The 25,675-nt window shown below is 34.5% G+C and overlaps 1 protein-coding gene across 9 annotated transcripts in view; it reads left to right on the top strand.

The window, feature by feature from the left end:
* KCNT2 (potassium sodium-activated channel subfamily T member 2) overlaps positions 1 to 25,675 on the top strand; it is a 383,268-nt gene that overhangs the window by 250,220 nt on the left and 107,373 nt on the right. For all 9 annotated transcript variants that reach the window (XM_079945031.1, XM_079945029.1, XM_079945030.1 and 6 more), the window contains one exon: positions 4,103 to 4,211. In XM_079945031.1, coding sequence (XP_079801157.1) covers positions 4,103 to 4,211 — 109 coding nt within the window. The remainder of the gene's footprint in view (positions 1 to 4,102; positions 4,212 to 25,675) is intronic.

The following is a 25,675-nucleotide window of genomic DNA, read 5'->3' on the forward strand; positions in this document are numbered from 1 at the left end:
CCAACTCAGTATCACCCTTGCAGTTGGCAGTGATTCAAGTCTTAGTTCAGATTGCTTTTATTCAGCCCCATGCATGTACGGTTCAGGGGTCAGCCAATGTTGTGTAAATTTTTACACACAGTCTGTGGTTTCTCTTCTCTACCTCTCCATATTCTGGTATTTCCCAGTCAGCCAGAGCAATGTTTAAGCAAATACCTGGGCGCCCTGTGACCTGGTCAAGTTGATACATAAAATTAACTATCACACCATATTAGGCTCGTTGTTATGTTTTGGAAGACACACACTGTTCACGTAAAGAATTCTGGTTTACTCTTCATTAACTTTCATGCAACTTAAAGTTACAAACCATTGACAACAGTTTCTTCTTTCTGCACTGTAGTCCCTCAGATCTACCTATATTTTTAATCCTCCTTTTCCTTAATAGTATTGTCAGATAAAACTTTCTGTGATGATGAAAATGCTCTATATTCTATATCTCCACTATCCAATACAGTTTTGAATTTGCTGCATGTTGCTTTGAACTCTTGACATGTAGCTAGTGTGATAAAGAATTGAATTCTTAATTTTAATTAATTTTATTAAATTTAAGATTAACAGTCACATTTGGCTAGTGGCTATTGCATGGACAGTGCTACAGTAGAACATATTTTTGCTTTCTTTGTTGAAATGTATTAGTTATCTGCATGTCCTCTTTGGAAAAATACCTATTCAGGTCTTCTGTCCATTTTTTATTCAGGTTGTTTGGTTTTGATGTTGAGTGAACTGCTTATATATTTTGGATATTAACCCTTTTGGGTCATATCATTTGCAAATATTTTCTCCCTTTCTGTATATTGTCTTTTTGCTTTGCTGATGGTTTCCTTTGCTGTGCAAAATCTTTTAAGTTTAACTAGGTCCCATTTGTTTATCTTTGCTTTTATTTCCTTTGCTTTAGGAGATGGATCCAAAAAAATATTGCTACAATTTATGTCAAAGAGTACTCTGCCTATGTTTTCCTCTAGGAGTGTTATGGTTTCTGGTCTTACAGTTAGGTCTTTAATCCATTTTGAGCTTATATTTGTGTATGGTGTTAGGGAGTGTTCTAATTTCATTCTTTTACATGTAACTGTCCAGTTTTCCCAGCACCACTTATTGAAGAGACTGTCTTTTATCCATTGTATATTCTTGTCTCCTCTGTTGTAGATTAATTGACCATACATATGTGAGTTTATTTCTGGGCTCTCTATTCTGTTCCATTGATCTATGTGTCTGTTTTTGTGCCAGTACCATACTGTTTTGGTTAGCTTTGTAGTATAGTCTGAAGTCAGGGAGTGTGATTCCTCCAGTTCTATTCTTCTTTCTCAAGACAGTTTTGGACATTTGGGGTCATTTGTGTTTCCATACAAATATTAAGGTTATTTATTCTAGATATGTTAAAAATGCCATTGGTATTTTGATAAGGATTGCAGTGAATCTGTAGATTACTTTGGTGAGTATGGTCATTTTAACAATATTAATTCTTCCAGTCCAAGAACACAATATATCTTTCCATCCGTTTGTGTGGTCTTCAGTTTCTTTCATCAATGTCTTATAGTTTTCAGAGTACAGGTCTTTTACCTCCTCATCCCTAGATATTTTATTCCTTTTGATGCGATGGTGAATGGGATCATTTCCTTAATTTCTCTCCCTGAAATTTTGTTGTTAGTGTATAGAAAAGCAACAGATTTCTGTATATTAATTTTGTATCCTGCAATTTTACCAAATTCACCAATGAACGCTAGTAGTTTTCTGGTGGCATCTTTAGGATTTTCTATGTATAGTATCATGTTATCTGCAAACAGTGACAGTTTTACTTCTTCCTTTGCAATCTGGAGTTCTTTTATTTTGTTTTCTTCTCTGATTTTTGTGGCTAGAGGACATGCAGATAGCCATCAGGAACATGAAAATATGCTCAGTATCACTAATCATCAGGGAAATGCAAATCAAAACCACAATGCGATATCACCCACACCTGTCAGAATAGCTGTTATCAAAGAGAACAAAAATAATAAATGTTGGTGAGGATGTGGAAAAAAGGGAATGCTCGTACACTCTTGGTGGGAAAGTAAATTGGTGCAGCCACTGTGGAAAACAGTATGGAAGTTTCTCAAAAAACTAAAAATAGAACTACCGTATGACCCAGCAGTTCCACTCCTGCTTATGTATCTGAAAAAAAAACTAAAACACTAATTCAAAATGATACATGCACCCCACCGTTCATAGGAGCATTATTTACAATTGCAAAGATATAGAAGCAACCTAAGTGTCCATCAACAGATGAAAAGATAAAGAAGATGTGGTACATATATACGATGGAATATTACTCAGCCATAAAAAATAATGAAAATTTGCCATTTGCAGCAACATGGATGGACTTGGAGGGTATTATACTCAGTGAAATAAGTCAGACAAAGACAAATGCTGTATGGTATCATTATATGTGGAATCTAAATAATACAACAAACTAGTGAATATAACAAAAAAGAAACAGACTACCATTTATTGAGAACAAACCTAGTGGTTACCAGTGGGGAGAGGGGGAGAGGGAGGGCAATATTGGGGTAGGGGATTAAGAGGTACAAACTATTATGTACAGATAAGCTGTACAACACAGGGAATATAGCCAATGTTTTATAATAACTATAGATGGAGTATAACCTTTAAAAATTGTGAATCACTATATTGCACGCCTGTAACTTATATAATGTTGTATATCAACTATACTTTGATAAAAAAGTAAATAAATAAAATAAATGTAGCTGAGTAGCAAATTTCTCCAATACAGTTGTCCCTTTGTATCTGAGGGTTTTGCATCCTCAGATTCAACCAACTGTGGATCAAAAATATTTGAAAAAAAATGCCAGAAATTTTCAAACAGTAAAACTTGAATTTACTGCCTGCCAGCAACTATTAACATCATATTTACATTGTATTAAATATTATAATAATCTAGAGATGATTCAAAGTATATGGGAGGAGGTACATAGGTTATATGCAAATACTATGCCATTTTATTTTTTTAATAAATTTATTTATTGTATTTATTTATTTTTGGCTGCGTTGGGTCTGTTGCTGCCTGCAGGCTGTCTCTAGTTGCGGTGAGCAGGGGTTACTCTTCATTGCGGTGCGCGGGCTTCTCATTGTGGTGCCTTCTCTTGTTGCAGAGCACGGGCTCTAGGCAAATGGGCTTCAGTAGTTGTGGCACATGGGCTCAGTAGTTGTGGCTCGCAGGCTTAGTTGCTCCGCAGCCTGTGGGATCTTCCCAGAACAGGGATTGAACCTGTGTCCCCTGCATTGGCAGGCAGATTCTTAAGCACTGTGCCATCAGGGAAGCCCCCAGTACTATGCCATTTTATATGAGGGACTTGAGCATCCTTGTATTTTATTGTCCACGGAGAGTCCGGGAAACTGAGGGACAGCTGTAATTTGCTTTGATTTATTCAGTTAATTAAGTAATAATTTATAGCGTGACACTATGTGTAAAATTTCATGGTAAGCATGATTTTCACTGTCGTTCTCAGTCTTAGCATCTTTTTTAAAAGATCTTTTTTCTGTTATTTTTTTAATATCTGAACATTATTGGTCTTCCAACACACACACACAGTCAAAATCCTTTTATCTTTACTGTCATATAAAAAGTAAACTAATGTGTTCTCCTCACAAATAGTCACTGCAGTCATTCCCCTTTTACCAATCTTTCTAACTATGTTAAAATTATTTTATGTCCATATTTTTTTTCCATGGAAACTGTTATTACAAACTAACAGTTGTGCTGCATTTCTGAAGGTTTCTGCCCCTCCAGTATTTTCTGGGAAAATTACTTTTAAACTTGTCAAGAGACTTCCCTCTTAATCTCTGCTAATTTCCTAAGTGTTGATAATTACTGCTGATTGAATTAGGTATTGTTGATCTCTTTTATAGAAATAATAACTATCTTTAATAGTAAGACCTCACAAAGAATGATTTCATATGCTTAATTTTAAACTGTAGATATGACCATTTCACACACTGACTGATGATTTTTACTTAATATATTATAAAATTTTCAATTTATCTCATGATATTTTGATTTTTATCATTTCAGGACCACCAAACAATTTTGAGAGCGTGGGCTGTAAAAGATTTTGCTCCAAATTGCCCTTTGTATGTCCAGATCTTAAAGCCTGAAAATAAATTCCATATCAAATTTGCTGGTAAGTTTGGCCTTGAATGAGATCCTTTGAATTGCCTCAAATTCCCATTTTGATTGTAAGAGTTATGTCTCTGTAGTTAGTGGTAACTTATTACATTCATGTTTCTGTAGAACAGAAGAATTTCCTTTTTATCATCTACTTGTTATGAGGATTTATTCACTTTAAAATGTGAATTTTTGTGGTGAATTTTTACTTTTTTATATAATTTGGTGATTTTAGTAACCGAACTTGCTGGATATGTTAGTAAGCTTGAATAGATTAGCCGTGATTAGTTGAGTACATAATATAGACACAGGTTTCAAATGTTATACGTACTAATTTATACTTATGTTTACATATAGATAGACAATACTTTGCTATAGATCATTTTATAAATATATAAACTTACCACAGAATAGAATAATATAATATATTCAAGGATTTTAAATAGACTTAATTTGGGGGTGGATTTTGAAAACAATTCAAGAACAAGATACATGTGAATTTTTCATTCAGGCGCTGCTTTTAAAATAATTATCCACAAGACATTATACTTTAAACTGTTAGAAAATTGAACAGTAAAATGGCACTTTATTTTTTTCTTAAGTGCTTCTGTAGGAATTGATTTTGATCCAGGTAGTAATTTATATACTTTTTTTTCAAATATAAGAACCATTTTTATAAAATTTCACCTTAATGGTCTAAACCTTCAAAAATCGTTAAAATGTAAATCATTTTAAGTATGCATTTGCAAAATGTATGTCCTTCAGAAGATGTATTCACATACCTTAAAATGCTTACCTATTAGCATATGATATTTAAAAGAAACATTATAAACACTAAGAAATTTTAAAATAATGATGAGAATCATGAAATTATTGCTATTCAATTTTCTCTGACTCTTATCTTTTAACCTTGCTGCTAATGACATCACTTTTTTCTAAAAAAGTATAGGAAACAACTTAAAGCAATGACTCTCAACTTTGGCAGCATTTTACAATCTGTTTTGAAGATTTTTTTAAAGTACTAACCAAAGATTCTGAGAATTTAAATGGTCTCTGTGAATTTAAATGGTTTAGATGGTGCCAGGGTTTCTTTAAGCCTGTTTCCTAAACCGAAAATTAAAAGTAACAGTACCTCCTTTGTAGACAATCTTTTGAAATTGAATGGAAAAATACATGTAAAGTATTCCATTCTTGGCCAGTTACATTTGTTATTAACATTCAAGAAGTGCCAATTATTTATCTAAAAAAAGTTTGTAACTAAGCTGCCTTATTTTTAATATTATTTAGGAAAAGGAATATTTTTGCGAAATCTTCATACCTCATAATGACTTGCTATGATAAAATTTTTAGGAAGATAGTAATGGCACAGCACTAAAGTTCTTAAAAATATATTTAACTTTGAGTGCCAACATTTAAGATTTAGCTCAGCATATTAGTATTTTTGCTCCTATATTTTTCTCTTGTTAAATGACCATAATAATATAATGTCTCTATTCCATTGTTTAGAATTAGCAGTAAGGATTAAATAAATAATATCTGAAACATATTAGGTCTTCAATAAATGAATATTGAATGTGGATCTTAAAACAATATGTCGTTTGGGAAAACAATTTTTACTTTTGAATGTGCTATAACTAAAATTCAGAGCAGATTTTAGTTTTTCTCCCTTTAGCAAGCCATTGATGTGCTCACAACAGACCAAACTCACTGGAATTGTCTATTTTACAAACAAATCATTTTACAAAATGATTTGAATTGATTCTTTCACATTCTTATTTTGCTGTTATTTCGATAAATCCATCAAAATGAACAGTTTTAAAATTCTATCCCAATAGTTTATCTCATTATTTCTCATTTATGGCATCTGCTGAAATTCGTTTTAATAATGTCTGTATTCTTTTATGGCTGAGATTAAAACATCTCAGAGGAACTCTTTTTATAATATGAAAAGATGAAAGCACCCTGGTTTCATTAAAATGTCATAAGAAACAGTTTGGGGTGATGTATGAGACTCTCAAACCAATATAATGTGCTTTATATCTCAGCATGAGGTTAAAAAGATTATGGACTTAACCTTTCAAAAGGCAGTATATCAAGCTGTCATTTCGTTGGTGTGGTAGGTTGTTAAAATAATGGCTTCCAATGAGCCATGCTCCCTGTGTCTGTGTCCTGTTGTGATTCCACGTTGCGGCTTCTTCCATGAGGAGGTGTAATCTATTTCTCCACCCTTTGAGTATGGGTTGTCCTGTCGCTTGGCTTTGACCAATGCACTGTGACAAAAGCGGCATTGTGTGACTTTAGAAACTAAGCCTTAAAAGGCCATCCAGCCTTTGCTTGCCTTTCATAGGAACACCACCCAGAGACTGCTTGTGAAGAATCCCGATTTAGTCTTTCCAAGGATGAAAAATCACATGGAAAGTGAGGCTCATCCATCCCTGGCACCCCACCTCCCTAGCTCCCAACTCACCCATCAACCAACCCAAAAATCCATGCTGACCCACAGAATGTTGAGAAATGAAATGATTATTTTAAGCCACTAAATTTTGGAGTCATTTGTTATACAGCAATAGATAATGAATACTGTTTGTAATAAAATAATAATTGCTTTAATCTTAAATCATATTTACTTGGTAATATTATATTTTTGTCCTTGTAGTCTCATGAGTATTAAACAGCATGATTCCAATTATCACAAGATATAAAATATATTTTTATTTCCATTTATTTAATTACTTTCTTCACGTCCCCTAAATTATAGAACTCCTAGCATGACTATCATTGATGTATTTTTTTAAAGTAAATCCACGTTTTTAAAATATGAAAGGGAGAACTTCAAAAGTCAACTGATATGTATGGAAAATATTAGAAAGCAAAAACATATGTAGCAACCTAGTAACTATTACTTTATGCAGATATACCATTTATATAATTTATGGATCATTTTCTCCTGAACAAAAAGACTGTAGGCATTCATTAAAGTAAATTATGGAATTGTTACACTATTATTTGAATGAATTATTATAGTATTAATTATAAAAACAATTATTATATGAATTATTATAGTATTAATTATAAATACAATTATTTTCTACATTTTGATCAGATTCACAGAAGAAAAGTCCATATGGACATGATTTCAGCAATAGAAAAGATATGCTCTTACTCATGTCAACAAGAGAGAAAGTTAACATAGTGAGCCTAGAGTTAGAAAGAACAAAATCCTCAGGAAAATAATAGTTACAATAAAAGAGTTCTGAATATGAGCCCAAGTATAAATTGTAATGATTCAAGTAAAATAAAAATATCCTTCACAGATAATTTGATTATTTTAATCACAATTTTCAAGAAGAAAATAAACACAAATTGGTTCATAGAAAAACAGTATTTATTTTCAGCAGTTTGCCCTTTTTTATAATAAATTTGTCAAAGTGAATAGATATATATTGCAAATTCTGGAATGAGGCTGACCTCAGTCAAATCTTTGTTCTATTATGTAATGACTGCATGATCTCAGGCTTCTTGATCTCTCAAGGTTGAGTTCTTCAATATGTACAGTGAGGGTAATAAGAGAAACTATCCCATAGGGTTGTTATGATTAAAAAAGTTACTCAAAAGAACATCAGCCACTAGTAATTAGTACCTATCAAATTGATGATTGTCATGAATCTTGAATACCTATGTCTCACCCTCTTAATAGTCTGTATTATCTTTGTCTCCAGGAAAAGTAACTGAGGGTTTCCCATGAAGCTTTACAAAGAGCTTATTATAGACATTCAAAGAGCACATAATTTTCAGTTTGCACATGTTTTCCAGAGAACAGAAAAAGAAAGATGTCTCCCTAACTCATTGTATGGGATTATGGCCTTGATACAAAACTCATTAAGCATAGTATGGGAAATGATAATTAGAGACCAATTTAGTTGATTAACATGGTTGAAAAATTATAGAAAATATATTAGCAAAGTAATGTATTTAAAAAATAATGTATCATCACCAAGTTGGAATTATTCTAGAAGTAGATCATCATTTCAAAGAAGAAAATATTATTATTATTTCAATGGATACAAAAAAGCATTTGAGAGAGAATTCAACATCCCTTCAAAATTTTAAAAACAGAAAAATATAAAATGCTAGGAAGCTACAAGTAAGGAACTTCTTAACCTAAGGCAGGTTATCTACAGAATAACCTAGAGGAAAACAAATATTTAGTGGTCACATATTGAGAGTCTGTCTTTAAGATTATGTACAAACAAGGATGCCTACTAAAACCACTTTTACTCAGCATTGTCCTGGAAATCCTAAGGCATGCGTTAAGACTACAAAAATAAATAAAAGGAATAAGTATTGGAAAAAGAGAAATAAAATTGCCATTATCCACATATCATAAGATATTCTACGAAGAAAATTCAAAAGAATTTTCTTTTTTTCCTAGAATACCTTTTCCTTATGGGAGCTCATCCATTTATTTGATTTCCAAAATTGAGTCTCTCCCTCAAATATCCACTATGAACTCCTGTCTTGTTCCTCTAAATAAATAGTCAGTGTCTCCTGTTAGGTTTCTAATAGCTGTCTCAAAATTAAGATATCTAGAGATAATTACTGATTTTCCCTGACCTAAAATCTGTTTCACCCCCATTCTTCCCAGCAGCATCTATTAATACTTAGAACTCAAGCCCAAAACCCATGAGTCTTTCATTATTCCATTGTTTGTATCCAGTCCATCAAGTGGTATATGGTTCCACTCCCTGAATATCTCAGGCTTATCCACAGACACAACCCTTGTCCATGCCATAATCAGGTTTTACTTAGGCTGTTTCAAAACACTCCCTTTCCTTTTTCTCCTGAGTATTTACAAATTGTATCTATAAACTTATTGCTGCTCTCATATTCCCATCATATTTTCAATAATGAATGTCATTTGTGTATTGTAGGAGACAGTTACATCTTCATACCATCGATGTCAGCCTAAACTCACTGTTTCCTCCTTTCAGTATATGGATGCCAGCATTCTTTCACAGCTTTGTTTTTATTTTTTTATATGTTTTTTTAAATTTATTTTTGGCTGTGTTGGGTCTTCGTTGCTGCGCGTGGGCTTTCTGTAGTTGCGGCGAGCGAGAGCTACTCTTTGTTGTGCTGCGTGGGCCTCTCATTGCGGTGGCTTCTCTTCTTGCGGAGCACGGGCTCTAGGCGCGTGGTCTCAGCAGTTGTGGCGCATGGGCTTAGTTGCCCCACAGCATGTGGGACCTTCCCGGACAAGGGCTCGAACCCGTGTCCCCTGCATTGGCAGGTGGATTCTTAACCACTGCTTCATCAGGGAAGTCCCAACATCATTATTTTTAAATGACTCTAGTGGATTATTTTTTGTCAACCTCTGTAGATGAAAAATTGAATGGTAATATAGCTTTGGTTATGTTAAATCTTTTTTCCTGTGAGAAATAATTTTGTCAATGCACTTCTTTTTTAGAAGTGGGAATTGGTACTGAACATAGGAAGAGGTAATGGCAGTGTTCCCTAGCTATGACTAATAGAAAAATGTGGTTTTATAACATCTTGTACTCTTTGTCAGCCTCTTGTGGGACTAGCAATTCCAGTAAAGCCTCTTCAGGTCAAATATTTGACCTGAAATTACCTGGAAAAAAGATTCGCCTCCACATTGCTGAACTGTTCATAAATTGTCTCTCCTTAGTGACAAAACTGTGATGAAAAAGGCAAAACATTATAGTAGTTCAGTTTTTAGATGTGTTTCTGTAGCCCACGTTTTAATCAGAATAAAACCAAACCCATATCTTTTTCTTCACTGTACATTCCGAAATTCTTTAAAAAAAATACACAAAACAAAACAAAACAAATGGACAAGAAAAATATGTACCTGACTAGGAAAAGAACTCCTTTACTGCAAAGCCTTGAATGAACTTAAAGAATGAACTGTACTCTCCAGTTTGTCACTTGAATGGAAAATCTTTGCTGTTTGTCTCCTAATCAGATGAAATTACTCAGAAAATCTGTGAGAGGGTGAACCCCTATTATCTGAGTAAATTAATTGCTAAATTTAGGTTCCCACTCTATACTCCCCCTGCCAAATAAAGTGTTAGGTCATCTGTGACTATTCAATTCCCTTTTCTTTATCGACTAATTTTCTTTCAACTACTGCGTTCTCTGGAAATTTCCCACTTCATTTTAACAAATATAGGAAGGCATAAAAATCAAATTGATAAATTTTCACCCACAAGTAGGAGTAAAGAATGTAAACATATGCCTGTAAATAAATTTGTAGGAGTGAGGAACATAAAATCAATTTGTAAGTGATTTGTGAATTTTCTATGAATTTTATTTCCCATGCTTCGATGATGATATTTCCTAAGTAACAGATTTGAATTAAAGTTCATGAATGAATGGAAGAATCAGACCACAATAGTAAAGTGCTGAATGAATAAAATTCTTTCTCCTTCACCACTAAAGTGTGCCGAGAAGAATGATTCATGATACTAGAACTATAGGAGTGAGTTCTGGCAACTTAAAAAAAGAAACAAAAAAAGATCTTAATTGCAAAAAAAGTTAAAATGGGCAAAAGGAAATACTTTCTAACAATATCATTGACAATACTCTATAAACATATGTTTTTCTTATAGTATATAGTCATGGATGGCTACCGTTATAAAAACAATATTGTTTAAAATCACACACACACACACACACACACACATACGCACATATTGGAGAAATGATTTGACTAAAAGTTTAGCCATCGGTTTTTACTGGCGCACCAGACACTCCAATGCCTCAATTTTTCCTCCCCAAAAAGAGAGTGGAAAAATATTTCTAAGCAATATAAATATTGGAAATTATCTTAGCTGTTTCTAGATAACATATGTATGCACAAGGTTTGGCTTTTACCAAATGGTGATGTGTGAGTTCTTCATGCTGAATAATTTCTTCATTTCCCATATACACCCACATAGACACCATGTTAAACTTCATTCTTTCAACCTACTTAAAAACATAATGCTTTGAATTCTTATATTTTCAAAGATAAATTACCAAAACTTTGAAAATTCTCCATTTTTAGATGGAAATATTTTCTTTTTGATTTTTGTCTTATTGTGAAGATTATCAGAAACCACTTAACATAAGGCCATCTTTAGACCCAGCACAATTTGGAGTTTTTACTTTTTTTTCCCACTATTTTTCACTTTGCAAAAAAATCAAACATACAGTTTTAAAATTATACAATGAAAATGTGTATTACCCCCATTTACATTCAACAGTGAACATTTCCACATTTGTTTCATCTTCTGTGTATTACACACACACAGACACACACACACACAAACACACACATTTTTACATAAGCATGTTTTTCCTAAGAATGACATTCTGCTACATAGCCAAGATAACATTTTCACCCCTAAGAGATGAAAATCAACATTTTATTTTTAATTGCATTTGCTTTTTAAGTTTTTTTGTAGAAGTAATTTTAGATCAACAGAAGAATGGTATATATAGAACAGAGTGCTTCTATGTAGCCTTTCACATAACACCCTTCCTGGAATGTTAACTTCTTATATAGCCATGGCCCATTTAATCAAAAATTTAAAAATTAACATTGCTGTGGATTATTTTTAAGTTAAATGCATTCCTGTATTTTGCTCCTCCTAATAAAATATCAATCTTGTATTTGTTTTTCCTTTCTGTGACTTTTACAAGTTTAAAATATGGGCCAAACCATATTTCCTGCCTTTTCTCTTTGACACTTGATTAATTGCTGCTGACCATTAGGTTTTTAAAGCCATTTTCTTGAGGACCGCTTATAATTTAATTAACTCAAAGCATCTTTATGTTTTTCTCCATTAATTTTCTTATGGTTGTATATTTCTCAAAGATTCATTTTCATGATTCTGGAAACCAGAGAAGCGTGTTTCTTCTTCTGTCTTAGGAAAGTGCCAGACATATTCTATCACAACCCAGGCCTATGATTTTCAGTCTGTAAAGTAGTTTCTTGATATGAATGTTTCATAAAGAAAACCGGTATATCCTCTTTTATTCTTGCTTACTCATTCAAGACATTTTTATTGAGTCCTACTGTGAGCAATAAATTGTTCTAGGCACTAGTGGTATAATGAAGATGAAGATGGAGTAGCTATGTATTCCAATGGCAGATTTTCTAATTTTCTTTACCTCTAACCCTTTAATAACCAGGGAGTGCACCTTTACATTCATCCCAAGAATAGCATTTCAACTGAGCTTTTTCTTTCTACAGAGAACTTCATTTGTAACCTTAGAATTCTCCTCCTCAACCCTTGCCACCCTCCTTCTATATCAAAACTCATGATCCCAATTATGTTCTAATTTAGTAAAGTTTTCATGATTTGATATAATATCCCTGTTCCTGGAATAGTTACTTCTGTATTGAAAAGAGTCTCTTAAAACACAATTTTTAACCCCAAAAGAATGAGATCCTAATACTAGGACAGCCAACAAGTGGAGAGAGCAAATATTATAATGGGATGTTTATTTAATCTAACATTGCCTCAAATCATACTGCGTAAGGACATATTGTAAACATGCGCATGTGTGGGTGTTGTGTGTGTGTGCGATTGTGAATTAGGCTTTACTAAAGAATTGGAATGTTGTTGGAGAAGCAATGAGAGGCTAATGAAGGTTTTAGGTAAAGGTGTAAATTTTTAACTAGTTAACAGAGTGACTCCAGGGGAAATATGGAGCGCAGGGAAGAGGACAAAAAGGACCTCATGGGGTGATTATTTAGGAAGTTATTATATTTGTTCAGGTGAGCGATACTGAGAGATTGAAGCTAATGGTCGTTCAGGGTGAGAACGGATTCACGAATCATTTCAGATGTTCTCTAGACTTCATAATAAGTTGACTGTGAGGGCCACAGAAGAGTGAGAAATAATTTTATCTTTGCAACTTTCCATCTCTTGTTTGTGTATTCTCATATTTAATATGAATTATACTATAACAGTTAACGAATCTATTTGTAGTTGCTTAGATGTTCATTTAACTCATGATTTAAAAACTTAAATGATCTGTTAAGAATGTTGAAAAGTAATACTGTAACTCAGGAGAATGCAAAAATGTATGAAATAGTGAAAAGGAAAATATGCAAAAATGTATGAAATAGTGAAAAGGAAAAAAAAAAAAGTACAGTTTTCCACCTGTGTCGGGGAAACCCCAGGTCTTTCCTCCTGTTTCTCTGCTGTGACCTTTACTTCTCACACCAAGCACTTCGCTTCTGACACTTCTGGTCACCAAATGTGTGGTTTTTTTTTTTTTTCCCCACACCAAGCAATTCTGTGCAACACCAGCTGGGTGTCCTACAATTCAACTCAATTCTGACACTGTCTATTCAAAGATAGCATCAGATCCCACAGGTTAAGGGACCAGACCTGCAAAACTCCCCCAGATGATGAGGTAAATAGAGCAAGGCCTGGGAGGGTCCTGAGCACAGGAGCCTCTGTCCCTGTGGATTTGGGGTGCATCAGCCTCCCAGGGTAGATGTGTTCACCAACCTGGAAGCCCTCCAGACCCCTGACTACTGGTATTTTATGGAGATTTCCTCACATAAGCATGACCATTTATTAACTCCACTTCCAGCCCCTCTACCCTCTCTGGAAGATGGGGTTGGAACTGAAAATTCCAAGCTTCTAATCACAACTTGGTCTTTCTGGTGACCAGTCCCATCCTGGAGCCATCCAGAAGCCCACCCAGAGCCACCTCATTAGGACAAAACATGCTCCGAGTACTCTTATCACTTAGGAATTTACAACAGTTTTAAGAGCTCTGTGTCAGCGACTGGGTTGAAGCCAAATATAATAACAAGAGATGTTCTGAGTGCTCTTATCAACCAGGATATTACAATGGTTTCAGGAGTTCTGTGTCAGGAAAACTGGGGATAGAAATCAATATATATCCTTTCTATTATCTCACAAAAAGCTTTCAAATAAGTAAGTAATCTTCCACCATGATGTGGTAACAAGGAATTCTACAGGAGAAGGAGTGACACAGGAAAAGAACACCAGAAATCTAGGTACAGACCCCGTAACTTTTTCTGCATCATTCGTTTTTTCTAGCAGTGTCATTAAAATATGTGTCCGTAGAATGCTACTCTGGAAGTATTGGGAAATGCTTGGTATGAGAGTACTGTATAAAGTAGTAAAAGGATGCACGTGCAGAAATCCAAAAAGGATGGATACATCAGCTAGTATCGGTTTATACAATTACGTGAAGCTTTCATGAGGAAATAATATGACCTGCACACAACATTTAAATAAAAAGACATCCATTACAGTTTTTATTGTAAGAATAGACGTAGAAAGAAGTAAAGTGTCTCATATGAGAACACATACATAAGATATACAAGATGTGGTGTGTATATAAATTATGCACCTATAAGCCATTGTTAGAAATTATATTAAAATGAAGAGTAGTACAGATGAAATAAGCAAGATAGGAAATTCCTTAAAGTAGGGTAACAATTTTATTAATACTATTTATGTACATTAAATTGTATTTTATATGGAAATGTAATACTAGCTAGAAGGTAAGTTTGTTGAAGATGGTTGTTTTTAATTTATTTATGGAGTTTACATTTTCACATTTTTCCCACGAGATCCAAATTATCAAGTGTAATTAATGCCATGAAAAAATTTGCAAATAGTTATATCTAAGCAGGGAAGATGTTAACTTAATTACAACAAGGGGTTATGTTTGTATAGGCTGTAATATGTTTGTATAGACCTGAAATATCACTATTATGTGGGTAAAAGATAATGTATGTGAACTTACAGATCTGTGCAATTAGCATATTGTTATATAACCCACAACCAACTCTCATTTAATATATTGATATAATGACAACTTTCATTGGTGCCCAGTTCTCATTTAAACCATCAAGCTATTCTGTGTAGTAAATCATAAGGACTAAATCTGATGAATTAGCCAATACCTAGTTCCTCCTTGAGAATGTTAAATTCACCTTCCAATAAGGAATGAAAAATAAGTCAATTTAAAAAGGGGTAGCTATTTTTAAAACCACCAAGGTGAATGTAATTAGCTGAGATAAGTTATTTCCAAAAAATTTTGGAAGTTTACATGTTTAAAAATAAGAAAAAGAAATCTGTAATATGTTGAAATTGTAAATTAGTAATTTTGACAAAATCAGTTTGTTTTTCGATTTGTTATTCATTATTAGGTTTTCAGCTTCTTAAGATTCAGTTTTGTCTGGAACTAAAAAAAGTAAAATAAAAGCTCGATTATCATAAAAGAGGTTTTTGTGAACTTGTGTTATCATAGCCTTAAGATGATTATCTAGTTTAATTCCTAGGTTAAATGGTATGTGTACTTTTATGGTTTTTAATACACAATGCCAATTTGCTCTCCAGAAATGAATAACTTATCATTGCAGGAGTGAGCAATATTCCTTTTAACTTTTGCCCCTTGGCTGAATGAAAAATAATATAAGAACTATATTATTATTATTGTGGCAGTTGACATTTATTTAATGCTTACTATATGCAATGACTACTTTTTATAGATTAACTCAATGAATTTTCTTTTTTTAATTAACTTTTTATTGGAGTATAGTGGATTTACAATGTTGTGTTAGTTTCTGCTGTACAGCAAAGGGAATCAGTTCTACACATACATATATCCATTCTTTTTTAGATTCTTTTCCCATATAGGTCATTACAGAGTATTGTAGCTCAATGAATTTTCATCACAACCTTGTTAAGATAGTAGATTAGTTATCTATTGCTGATACTGAGTTAATGACTTCACATCTTCACAGTATAACCAGTAAACACTCATTGTCTCACAGTTTCTGTGGGTCAGGAATTTGGGAGGAGTAATAATCAGGTTATGTGTGATGTTGCAGTAAAGATGTCAGTTGGGGCTACGTTATCTGAAGGCTTGACTTGGGCTGGAAGACCTGCATCCAGGGTGGTCCCCTTTTCACTGACATGGTTGAGAAGTTAGTGCTGGCTGTTGGCAGGAGGCCTCAGTTCCTTACCTCTTAGACTTTTCCTTAAGGCAGAAGCCAGAATGTCCTTGCCTTGGCCATCACACTCTGTCATTTCCACAATATCTTACTGGTCACAAGATCAGTCCTATTCTGTGTAGGTGGGAATGACACAGGATCTAAAGCCTGTCATAGAGGCTGTCTGGAAGGCTAGCTGCCACAGGTAGATTCCAGTATTATTCCCCTTTTACGGATGAGAAAACTGAGACAGGAAGATGTTAAGTAAAATGCTGATGGTACCATAACTTAGTGGTACAGCTGGACCTTAAATGCACGTTTTCTGTCTCCAGAATGTGTGCTGTTAAGAGACGTGTGGTGTTGCCACTAATAGTTTGTTTTAATTTTAAAGTTTTGATTACTAACAGTTGCACATTTCCATGTATCTATTGTACATTTAATTTGTGTGTGCATTTGTGTATAAAACATCACTTTACCGTTATTTTCTACAGAGGTGACTATTTTTCTCTTAGTGAATTGTAGAGATTTTTTGTATTCTAAAATTACTAACATTTTGACTTTTTGAAAGTTGCATTTTTTTTTTCAGTTTGCCAATTGTCTTTCGGTTGTGTTCATGGTGTTTTTAACTAACAGAATTTTTGTCTCCTTCTTGCACAATCATCAATGTTTTCTTTATGATTTTTGCCTCTGGATTATCCAAGGATCCATCATGTAATAGTTCAAATCAGTTTATTTTTCCAATAGTTACTTTTCTTAAGACAGAGTTTTTGGCAACCCCTAGAATTATCTCCTAAGATCAAAAAGAATGTGTGGATCGTGAAGGACTGAAATGCCTAACTTACTTCATTTTTTTGGAATCTGTTGATGTGAACATCATGTTGAAAAATTGTAGGGGCTGGTTGGTGGAAGAATAGTCCATAGTAGGCAAGGACTCAGCAAGACAAGACACATGCCTCAATTATCCCATTAAGTCAACCTCACTTTGCATTAAGAAACTCCTTTTAAATTGAATATGCCTCCTGGTAAAATTGAAATTTCAATCATCTTTTGTACGTCTCTTTATTAAGATTGTTAGATGAATATCTAATTGATAGTAGCGTCTATCTACCTGTTTATTTCTGTAAGCATGGACATTTTGGAGGGAAAGGAAAAGATTTGATTATTATGGGAGACTGCTGAAAAACAGTATTTAGGATACACTCATTGGCAGTGGCCAATGAGTGTATCCTAAATACCCAATAGAAGAGATGAGGTGAGAGTTTCCTTTGCAGTTTTGTCCAGAGTAATGACATGGCTGAAAACAGCTGTCTCAGGTTATACCTGACAACTATAAATATGGCTATAGGTTGTCGTTTGCGTGGGTAGATCAGGCAGATCGTAGCATCTTCTGTCTTTGGTAAGGAAAAGGTGTGTACTCACAGAAGTGCATATTTCCACTTATTGTCTATTTTTATGAAAGAAAAAACTTTACTTATCATGGGAGTTTGCTGTAGTTTGCTGTATGCTCTTCTGTGTTATTTCAATCTGAAGTTTACATTTGTGTAAGACAGAGATAAATAACTATACCAACTTGTCTAATATGATACTAGGCATAGTTGCTCAAAGCCTTAACGTGCTTAAAGACGTGGAATTCGAACTTATGCCTTGTGGCTCCAAATGTAATGATTCTTTCAGTCAAGTACAGGAGCACCTTTGCAACATTTTCCTACTTTATAATGTATTTCTACAAATGCTGGGATTATATTTTAGTCTTCATAGAATGTGTGGTTCAGAAAGTCTGTTTTCCAGTTTAATTGACAATGATTTCCAGAGATTTAGAGTGAAAAAGATATGTAGTGGAGTGTATACCTGTCCCCTGACGTCCTCCCAAGTGATTTCAGGCCTATTTACACTATTCAGACCTCACAATACCCAAACTCAATCTTCCGTTTTGCTAATTCAACCATCTAGTGCTATCTAAAGCCTTCCCCTCCACTTCATTGATGCAATGCTTTTCAATTAGCTTTTTTTATTTTTTTTGATGTGAGACCTATTTAATTTATTTTATTTTATTTTTTCACTTTGCTGTACAGCAGAGATTGGCCCAACATTGTAAATCAATTAGCTTTTAACGCAGTGCTACTCAAAGTGTGGGCCAAAAACCAGTTTCAGTCTACAGACTTTTACTAGGCTATAAAATAAATACCAAATTGACAGTGAGCATTTAGAAACTTTGATAGCAATCTGCCATTGCTGTGACACCCTAGTGCACCACAGTGTGTTGTCTCTTTGATAAGCGAGTAGACTGGTTTGGATCATATCATATTCATAGGTGAGTCACGTATGGCTTGAGTTCTATACAGGCATGCACGTTAGAACTGCATATGTGTCTGCAATGCATTGGAAATTAAAAAGAAAAGAAACATCTGTCCTTCATCACGAACAGCTGAGAAGCATAGCTCTGATGCCTTATCGGTCTAGAGTCTTCTGTGCCTCACCTTCCTTTTTTCTGTCCTGTCCTCTTTAAACCACCTGAACTCTGTGGTCTGTCATTCAGCCAACCTCATATCTGTATATACTGCTTTCCTTTGTTTTAACTTTTTATGCCTCCTGATTGACAATAACAAACATACAAACAAACAAAATTCTTATCAGATGGATTCTTTTTTCCTGCTCCTTGACTGAGCCTTGCTAGGAAAAAAAAAAATCACACCGTGGATCAGACTTGTATCACTGTGAACTCATGTTCTGGCAGCTCACAGGCCCTTAACAGTGTGGATTTTTTTTTCCTTATCAAAACACACTCTTACTCTTGCAGTTACCATTTCAATCTTTAGTTCACCTCTTAATTCTTAGGTAGGGGAAGCCAATGAGTGAAAATTTCCTCAGATTTTTGCTACCGAATTTTCCTAGTGTTACTTCCTTTTCACTTACCATTTCCTGCTTTTCTCCTGTTACAATAGGATTTCCTTATCTCCAGGCTGGACCCCATCACGTTGTACCTTGTCAGCAACCTTGTGATAGTTTTCTCTCCTTAATCTTCAAACCTCTTTCTTTGTTAATTTATCTCCATAAAAGTTTAAATATCCTCCTGCCTCTCTGATTTACTTTTAAGAAAATCACCTCTGCATGCTTTCTTCACCTTTTAACTAACTACTGTTAATTATCCTTAAAAATCTTAGTTTAAACATCACTTCTTTGGGGATACTATTTCTGATTCCTGCAGAGCAGGAAAGGTATCCTTTTGTATCTTCTTAGAGCACTTGCATTTATGTCCTTTATAAAATTTATCGCAGTATATTTGCTACTAATAAATTTTCTAGAGATCTTTCAAAATCCCTTTGAATCAGTGACTCAAATCATTTTAGTCCAGCTATGATTTTGGGGTGTGTGTGATTGAAAAGCAATGGAATTGATTTCAAGGTCAGATTTGGCCACATTCCTTCCAAACTCCCTCATTAAGTGATGGGGTTTTGGGAAACGTGGTGTTTGTATTTTTTCAGTTCAATTAAGAGGTTGTTTGAACCACTTGTCCGTCTGGTAGCAAGTAGTAAGCTTTAAAGTAAGTTCAGGGGAGAGAAAAACCACTAGAAGATTCACTTATTGTAATGTGCTTCCTTAATCAATTTTAGACTTGTATAGCTTTTGTAGAGTTCTTTATAGGCTGTGTGAATTTAAGTTAATAATGGATTTAGGCAAGTAACTTGACCTCTCTGAACATCTAATTGCTTATCTGAAAACTGTTTAACACAATATATATCATAAAACTTTTGTGAGGTTTAATAACACACATGCATACATACATATATATGTACCATTTAGCATAAAACTTGAAATCCTATTTGGGATTAGTATTATTATAATATGTTAAGGCAATTCAATAACTATATCCTTAACTCTCATGACATCAGTTACTATCATGAGCTAGTGAGAAATGAATACTTTCGGTTAGTACCTAAATAAATGGAGTTTTGAGGTCAGCAATTTTTCAAAAAATATTAAGACTGCTGTTTCTGTGACATGTTTTAAAATAAAGGAGGTTATTAAAATTTAAACTGTTTTGCTCTAGGATACAGGAAATGATTCCCCTTTGAGCACTTAATTAGTATGATACATTAAAAAAATTACAGCATTAACATAAGGATTCAAGCAATTAGAAACACACAAAAATGTGTTTTATACTCAATATTACTGAAGTGAAATACGTCTGTTTATAGAACGTTGCCAGCGTCAAACTGGGTTGAATTCTGTATATTTAATAAGCATCTTGTATTTAGATCTTGTGAAACTAAATGACTTTTAAAGCTTTACTTAAACCTATTCTTAGCCATTGAATGGTTCACAGTCCTAGAATTGGCAGAAGTATGATGTCTGCTCATGTACACACACAAACACACACACTCCGACTGGTATTTTATTGATTAAAGCAACAGGATCAAAATAAAACTCGATTGTTAGAGATTACTCTCCTCGAAGAAAAAGAAGCAATTTTCATGGCAATCAACCCACTCATGCTTATAAACAGAGTCTAATAAGCGAAGGCTATGTGAGAGGTTTATAATGCAATTTGTTCAGTCGGTCTATGTAATAAACTCTTTCCCTATAAAATAAAAACAAATAACATTCAATTTTTAAAATTTACCCTGTTTCGTGTTTCTCTTTAAAAGCTCTTTCTCCAAAGGATATTTGATTTCTGTAAATCAAAATCCAGGACTAGATTGGTTTCATGCACTGTCCACTGTTGCTTACTGCTTTCTGAAGAGCTGTTACCTAGCAACTGCATGGAAGAAGCTTCCAGTACTTTAAATCATAGACAAGCTCAAAAGATACTGTGAGGCAGACTTTTAAAAAAATATTCTGACTTGTTAAAATGTAATTAACAAATTGATTTTCCATAAAGCAAAAGGGCCTTGAAAATAGATTTGATCGTATCTATCTATAAATTTGTAGCTTTAATTGCAATTGCTTATCTGAAGAGCTTTTAAATCAAAAATAATAAAAATAGCCATAAAACAGAAACCACAAATCTCACATAATCCTGCTATTTTAAAAGTCGTAGCCCTTGAAAACTGTTTCCCATTCCTTAAGAGAGTTACTATTAACATTTTGATTCCCATTCTTACAATTTTTCATGCTTATTCAGACATACGTATGCACACATGAACATATATGCAGAAGTCAGCTTTTTTATCAATGGAGTTATATTGTATCGTTTTGCTACTTAAATTTTAAAACTATTATTGACGTTCTTTCAAGATGGTTTATTGAAATCTATCTTTTTATTTTTAATAATGTAGGATTGTGGTGATAAATAGTACCTGTTTAGAATTCTGATGAGCATTTTATATTCATTATCTACTTTTCTCCGCAGAAAACCCTATGAGGTAAATATTATTATGATTTACAGTTTTAAAGATAAGGCAAGTTAGGCTCTGAGGGATCAGGACCTTGCCGGTGACCTGGCACACTTGGGGGCGACACCATTTGCTCTCGTGTGCTTATGCTCTGATGGCAAGCAACCCAAGAGAAAGAGCTGAGTCAAAACAGCAACTTTACAGGGACGAGAAGAAAATACAAGATTTTGAAAGAGGAAATGCTTTCTTCAACAAGGGAAGGAAATTAGAAAGAAAACATGGACAGATTTGATCATTGCTAAGGAGTCATCTCTGTCTGCATAATCAAAACTGGACTTTTGCCACTTATGTGGTCTCACCAGCAAAGAGGGACAGTGTGTAGGGGAAGTGGATGTGTCTACAAAATATTAATCCAGAAGTTTACAAAACCTAGTCTAGTAACCATATTTAACTAAAAGAGGAGTTGAGACATGTCATTTCTCCCTGGACAGGCACGCACCCAGCTAAACCTTGGGGATGGGTGAGGGAAAATGAAGCCTCTTACTAAAAGGAAGAAGGAGAGAATGAATATGGGGTGAGAGTAGTTTCAGCCACAGTTCAAATCTTTTTGTCCACCCAAGTATCCATGTACAGTGTTTTTCCCTTATACATTAAGATACTCATTCATTATTACGAAAAATACCCCAAAGTTGCCTCAATTGCTGAATCCAACTCAAAGTGCAGGATATCTCGATAATACAAAGTCATTGCTAGCTGTGGATCCTGATAGTCTGGCAATGAACACACCAATAAGTGAGTTAGTTACCTCTCCCCCACCCCATATGCATATATAATAGCAGAGCAAGATAGCTGTGATAAAATAGTGGGTTTTGGAAAAAGAAAGGGAGACACACAGCAGACATTGTTCCATAGGAATGGTGAAATCCTGTGGGACATGAATTGCAGAGACCTTGCAGTAATTTTTTTGATTAGACACCCATCCTGCTCTTAGAAAATAACTCCTTTGTCTATTCATAAGCATAGATCCTTGGTCACTATCTTCTGTGGCTACAGAGAACGTTGAAATTAGAACAGATTTCCTCCAGTCCTTTCTATGTGTCAATAATTGTGCTCAAAATTCTTTTCTAAGAACTTTCTTGCACTTGCCATATTTACTGGCTTTTGTTGCCGTGTCTGTATCACCCTCTTGGTTGTCATGGCAACTACCTCGGCACCATCTGAAACAATAGGTTTATTGGGTGGGAAGGCAGCACAGCACCTTTATCTGATCCCCACATTAGGTCCAGCTTTATTGATCTGGATGAAAAGTCTTAAAAGGAGGTCACTGATAAAGATTCTGAAAGACAGTGTCATCTCCCATGATTTAGGGTACAGTTCACTGTTTTGGTTCTGCAACTGTCCGGATTCCTGGACTCCTAGGTTTCTGGCTTCAAGCAATTTTCCCTTTTCTCTCCGCTTGCAGAGTGATCGATTTTTGCCCCAGATCATCTGTCACCTTACTAAAATCAGCAAGGTGCTGTCACCCACGTTAGTATTCTTGCCCTTTCTGATACCTCTCCCATACGTGTCTCCATCGACAGGTAGTTTCTGCATTCAGAAGGGAAAATGGGTAATAGGGAAAGATAGCAATTTCTGTCACAGATATAATTCTACATTATGCATCTCTATAGTACTTAAATTTTATATAACTTAATCTTCTTTTTAAAAAAATTTTATTGGAGTGTAGTTGATTTACAGGGTTGTTAGTTTCAGGTGTACAGCAAAGTGAATCAGTTATACATATATCCACTCTTGTTTTTTTTTTTTTTTTAGATTCTTTTCCCATATAGGTCACTACAGAGTATTGAGTAGAGTTCCCTGTGCTATACAGCAGGTTCTTATTAGTTATCTATTTTATATATAGTAGTGTGTATATGTCAATCCCAATCTCCCAGTTTATCCCCCCCTCCTTATCCTGTGGTAACTATAAGTTTGTTTTCTGCATCTGTGCCTCTACTTCTGTTTTGTAAATAAGTTCACTTGTACCCTTTTTTTTTTAGATTCCACATACAAGTGATATATGATATTTGTCTTTCCGTGTCTGACTTACTTCACTCAGTATGACAGTCTCTAGGTCCATCCATGTCTCTACAAATGACCCATTTTTGTTCTTTTTTATGGCTGAGTAATATTCCATTGTATATATGTGCCACATCTTCTTTATCCATTCCTCCATCAATGGACATTTAAGTTGCTTCCATGATCTGGCTATTGTAAATAGTGCTGCAATGAACATTGGGTTGCATGTATCTTTTTGAATTACGGTTTGCTCCGGATATATGCCCAGGAGTGGGTTTGCTGGATCAATCATATGGTAGCTCTATTTTTAGTTTTTTAAGGAATCTCCATACTATTCTTCACAGTGGCTGCACCAATTTAAATTCCCATCAGTAGTGTAGGAAGGTTCCCTTTTCTCCACACTCTCTCCAGCATTTATTGTTTGTAGATTTTTTGATGATGGCCAGTTTTTAATTAGAAAATCACTTGATAAAAATTGGCAGTTTGTGGCTTGAAATGTCCCCAAAAGGAAATGTAAGTAGCTGATGAAAAAAAATGAGCTGAAAAACTGCCCAATCTCCTAACTCACTGTCCCTCTTTTCCACACTGCTTGGTCATAATAGTTAATGGTATGGATAGCCAGGAAAATGCTTCTTTCAGTGCCCTAGGCTTGTGTTTCGATGATTTCCCTTCTTTCAGTGTTTTTGCCCACGTCTTATCTCTGCACCCACTTCCAGAGACATATTCCCTAGATCATGTAAATGTGAGCCTTCTATCATGGCTATTCCTAGCCCCCTCCTCTGTGACCACCACCCCCTATCTTTCTAGTTCATGTCCTCTAATACAGAACTCCAACAATCTTTTGACTACACTGGGAGTTGCAATTTGTTGATTCGACCAAGTTTTCACCTGTTGGTCCTGTCTTCCCTTCTTAACCTGTTTGTACCCCATAGCACACCTTTAGAACCCATAATTTCAATTCAGCCTAGTTCGTTGACCTTCCATTAGTTAGACTTGTTTGTCAGAAACCAACTCTAGTGAACAACTCTCTGTCTTCTAGGTGTTTACTTCCATGCATTTGACTGTGGCCAGAGGAAACCAAACAAAAGACGACCTGCAGGCTATTCCTCCATTAAATTCATGATCACTAATTTTTCGGGGTCTAGAAGCTGCTAAAACGATCATTCTGTCCCTCAATTCTGTTTCTTCTCCCACGCTCTTAAACAGTGATACCATATTTTCTCTCTCACCTCCAACCTCTTCCCCAATCATCATTTCCACCTATTTTACTAAGAAAGTAGAACAATTGGAAGAAGAACAAAATTTTCGTAAACGTCTGTCTACACATCTACCCACCAATCTGAAGGTAGAATGCCCATATATTCTACCTTTTTTCCTGTTATTATAGATGAACAATTTTAGTAGCAATATGGCTGGGAAGAGGCATGAAAAGAGTGATATGTTAGTAAGATTACCCAAATTCTGACAATCTAGGAATGACATTTTAAGGAATTCGAAATATAGTCTATAAGCTTTAGGATTTATGAAAGGTCATTAATCCATTTGGCAGATCAAACAGCACTCTCTAGTTATTGTTGATAATGGAAATGTTCTGTATTTGCCTTGTCTAATACCTAGCCAGTAGTCACAAGTATTATTGAGAACTTAATTGTTATTGAACTTTTATTTCTGTTTAATTTTAGTTTATTTAAATGTAAATAGCCACATGTAGCAGAGGCAACTGTATTGGCCAGCACAGTTTCATTTTTATTTTATGTAATTAATTAGTTAATTAATTATTTTATCGAAGTATAGTTGATTTGCAATGTGTTCATTTCAGGTGTACAGCAAAGTGATTCAGTTATTCATACGTATATATCTATTTTTTCTCAGATTCTTTTCTCTTATAGGTTATTGGAAAATATTGAGTAGAGTTCCCTGTGCTATACAGTGGGTCCTTGTTGGTTATCTGTTTTATATATAGTAGTGTGTATAGGTTAATCCCTAAACTCCTAATTTATCCCTCCCCCTGCTTTCCCCTTGGATTATCATGTTTGTTTTTTATGTCTGTGGGTCTACTTCAGTTTTGTATGTAAGTTCATTTGTGTCATTCTT

Source organism: Stenella coeruleoalba (assembly GCF_951394435.1).
Source record: "Stenella coeruleoalba genome assembly, chromosome: 1".
Classification (NCBI taxonomy): Eukaryota; Metazoa; Chordata; class Mammalia; order Artiodactyla; family Delphinidae; genus Stenella; species Stenella coeruleoalba.